This window comes from Dreissena polymorpha, chromosome 15 (assembly GCF_020536995.1).
Source record: "Dreissena polymorpha isolate Duluth1 chromosome 15, UMN_Dpol_1.0, whole genome shotgun sequence".
Lineage (NCBI taxonomy): Eukaryota > Metazoa > Mollusca > Bivalvia > Myida > Dreissenidae > Dreissena > Dreissena polymorpha.
This window is the reverse complement of record NC_068369.1, coordinates 8707007-8710875: the sequence shown is the minus strand read 5'-3', so window position 1 is coordinate 8710875 and position 3869 is coordinate 8707007. Positions and strand designations below refer to the sequence as shown.

The 3869-nt window shown below is 34.9% G+C and overlaps 1 protein-coding gene across 1 annotated transcript; it reads left to right on the top strand.

Annotated features, from left to right (window-relative positions):
* Positions 1–220: 220 nt before the first annotated feature.
* On the top strand, positions 221–3293 carry LOC127860552 (uncharacterized). The gene is made up of 2 exons (XM_052398674.1): positions 221–490; positions 1000–3293. Exon 2 carries the CDS (start codon positions 1026–1028, stop codon positions 2979–2981), a length of 1956 nt encoding a protein of 651 aa, XP_052254634.1. The 5' UTR covers positions 221–490; positions 1000–1025; the 3' UTR covers positions 2982–3293.
* The last annotated feature ends 576 nt before the right edge of the window (positions 3294–3869 follow it).

Sequence of the window (3869 nt, the reverse complement as noted above, 5' to 3'; positions counted from 1 at the left end):
TATAATGATTTGAAATCAATATAACTATCTAAACATAGCCTGACCAACGAATGATACGTTTCAGTTTTTTTATTGGTTGAAATGACGTATTTTAGATTCGGAAACTCCAATATTTCAATGTGACGAAAACCCCGTATCTGTTCATATGTATTTTGTTACATAGGTGAGTATGCATTGCAATCGTGTTTCTTAAATTTAGGTCATATTATTAATTGCTATTTATGCGGTCGTTTTCAATAAATCGTCGAACACAGCAACAAGAAACACAGGCTTCGTAAATATGCAATGTATGCATTGAATTTAAACAATTAAGACAAAACGTAGACAATGTATGGGGTATTGGACAATAATTTGTGATGCAAAGTTCGCTAACATATTTTGCTTTTGCTAGTGTGGAAATTTAGATTAACAGTCGTGTAATATTGATTATGAATTTTTGAAAACAGATCTTATTATTCCACATGACATCGTGTTCGGAAATTAAACATAGGTGAGTATTAAATGTATTTTTAAACCATGTTAGTGACAGAAAAATGCTTTCAGATTTGGGAAAAATGTAGCGTTCGTGTTAATTCAAATAGCAATTATTTTTTAGTTTTGTTAACAACATTGATATTTCTAATCTACAATCCAGAACGATACACATGCAATATAATAGGGGGTTTTCTTAGTAGTATTCATTTGTTTACACTGTTTGATGTGTATTCGGATAATTGCCGGGTAACGAGTAAATATGAGTATTGTTATCGAAGCAAACACAGCGTTTCGATGATGTCGTTTAAATATTATAACAAAAATCAACAATATCATTTATTTTTATTAACGAAAACAACATGCAAAACTATATAACAAAAGTGCAAAAAATTCAGTCCTATTTAAATTTTGTGAACACTATATATGCATTCAATAAAAACAGTCACTGTTGAAAGGACTATTTAATCACAAAGAAAAGAAAAAGCGTTAGCTTTGGATCGAATACACAGTTTCTCTTTTCTTCAGATGCAGTGGATAAGTACCCTTACTAAATGGCGGAAAACAGTTTGTCCATTCTATTGGACAATTTACTCGATCAGTTGGGCTTCAGTGAAAATGACATAAAAGAACGAATATGTATGCTTGATAGGTGTACAATTGCTCGAACCGTGTCTGCACGTAAAATACAAAAGCGTGACGATATTGATAGAATCTTTGTTGGAAGTCAACGTGAGGGTATTGGTTTACAATACATAAATGACACAGACGTTCTACAAATATTCAAGTCATGCTATTGTTTTGAAAGCAATAGCCTTGAAGACCAGAAAACACGACCCGATGCATGGTTGGAATTAGACAGCACACGAACGCACCCAGGTCATTATTTCCTGAAAGCCCATGGGGCGTTTGCAACAATATGTCTTTATCGCGATATTCAGCATTTTCTCATACAACGCTTTGGTGAAACATTTCTTTCCGCGAAAATATTCATGGCCGAAAACGACGACATGTTTGCTACATCTAATGGTTATCTTGGTAAACAAATGGTTTTTAAGCAAAGACAGGGTCCCTCCTGGCCGAAGTCTTGCAACACTTTCGAAAAGCGTTATCTGGCAAGTCTTTTGCCTATAACTTTAAATGACAATATCGATTATGTACGTGGATTGCCATGCATCTGCAGCACATTTTTAACTAAATGGTCGTGTAGAGAACGAAAGGGCGATTGGCCATCCAAGAAAACTATCCAATACGTTGTAGATCTGCCAGCATTTGTGGTTCCAGTAGCACAAAAAGGCACAGCGCACAACGATCTTCAGTGGAGGCTGTGCTTCACCTTGGGGGAGATGTATCTACTACGTACGCTCAACAATACACATATGAAAGTGTACGTGGTATTGAAGTTTTTAGCAAAGTATGAACTGCAAACTGTGTGCCCTGAAATATCATCGTTCGTTATGAAAAACGTATTGCTGTGGCAGGCCGAATCAACGCCATTCAACGATTTCCGGCCAGACACTCTAGTCATGTGTATCAGAAAAGCTCTGGAATATCTCAAAGAGTGTTTGCAGGAAAACAATCTTCCGTACTATATGATGCCAGAACGAAATCTTCTATTGAACAAAATTTCTCCCAAACAAAGAAGAAATGTTCTTCGAAAACTCGACCATTTCAAAGTTACATACTTCAATAATTCTTTGCTTAATGAGTCACATCTCCTGACAAACTGGTTAACAAAGATTGGTGAAGAGATCTATTTAGGTCATTTTTTCAGCAAGGTAAATAATTTCCAAATCAGTGTCCTAAATGCAGTTGATCTTGCGATATATTTTGAAACATTATTCTACAAGAGATGTTACTTGAGTTGTTTAGTGTACCATATGTGGACTGTTGTTATGCCGATGACATACATGTATGGCCTGAACGTTCTCAGAAATCCACTAAGGTATCATATTCCTTTAGGAATTGGCGTTTTAGGAAGCTTTCGGAAAAGCGTTTGGGTTAGCAAACCTACATCGTATGGAGAGAATTTTTTACAAATAACAGATTCCGTTCAAGAGATCATATTACCCGGCGACATAATTCAAGTAAAGGAGAGAGTTAAGTATACAGACAGAGGTAAAGATATAAGCATAAATGTGTACTGGAAGTTGCCTGAAAAAATCACGGAAGAAAATAGGGAAAACAAACATGAACATGTTAAAAGGACCATTAAAACAAAATGTGATCGCTACTTTTATAACACTCGAACTGGATTGTTTGTTCGTATGACATGGTTGGGATATAGGCCCTTCCTTGCATTTATGTTAGTTACAGCTTTTTGTATTCATTTTCATTCGAGTCGGTTCGATATTTCCTTAGCTGTATGCTTTGCCGATAAATGTTATTTTGAGCTGTTAACTACAATCATTGAGATTTTACTGGTTGCTGTCACAATGTGGAAATGCCGAGCATGGTACAGATTAGATGTATTGATACAAGGACATTCAACACAGGGAAATGAAGAATGAAGAAAGGAACGAATAGACGTCCTGTATAACAAGCCACAGTGTCAAAGAGGAACATGAAGCTTGCACGGTCATTGTCCCTTATTTAATGCAAATAAGAATTCTATATAAAAACATCTGTCAGTTCTGAAAATGACATTCGGTGTTGGCAGTCTTCAACATGTTTATATGGCACGAATAACATTGTATATACTATGCTTTGAATATGATTTCATTCGTGATTTATTTATTGGCATAACTTTACAGGTGATTGATAGTTTATCAATTAAAATTGTTTTAAAGCATTGGTTATGCATGGGTAATGCATGTCGCATTCTACATGTTCAAATTCAAGGAATGCATATTGTAAATGTTTTTAATGTATTGACATTACTTTTATCAATAAAAATGCTTATATAAGACATTAAAGACCTTTTTTAAATATATTTTTACTTTTAATTTGTTCAGTCTCAAACAAAAGATTTTTTAATCTTACAAATTATTTAGACCTATTTAAAGATATGAAACATAATATATGCGTATTGCTGACGGTCTGTGGAAACCTGATATTAACTGGGGGATTTACGATGTAACAAACAAACTCATGGGCTTCACCTACCACATTTTACTAACTTCGCAAAACAGCATTACCACAAACAAGATTCGACACTTTTCACACATTATTTGCGACATATATATGAGTATTTAGACAATATTCACTGTTTTTCATATTTTGCGTACAAAACTTAAGATAAACATTTTCTATACGAACTGCTTATGGTGACGCGATTTCATTGGTCACGGAACAGCACTCCACTTATTCTGACCGCCGGCTTGTAATTGGACAGTACCCCTGGGACAAACCACAATTTAGGGTTGGCAGCATGGACTTTAATAGAATCTTAAATTACA

Excerpts from the sequence above, each read along its gene's own strand:
- LOC127860552 (XM_052398674.1), top strand. The coding sequence starts at position 1,026 with ATGGCGGAAAACAGTTTGTCCATTCTATTGGACAATTTACTCGATCAG.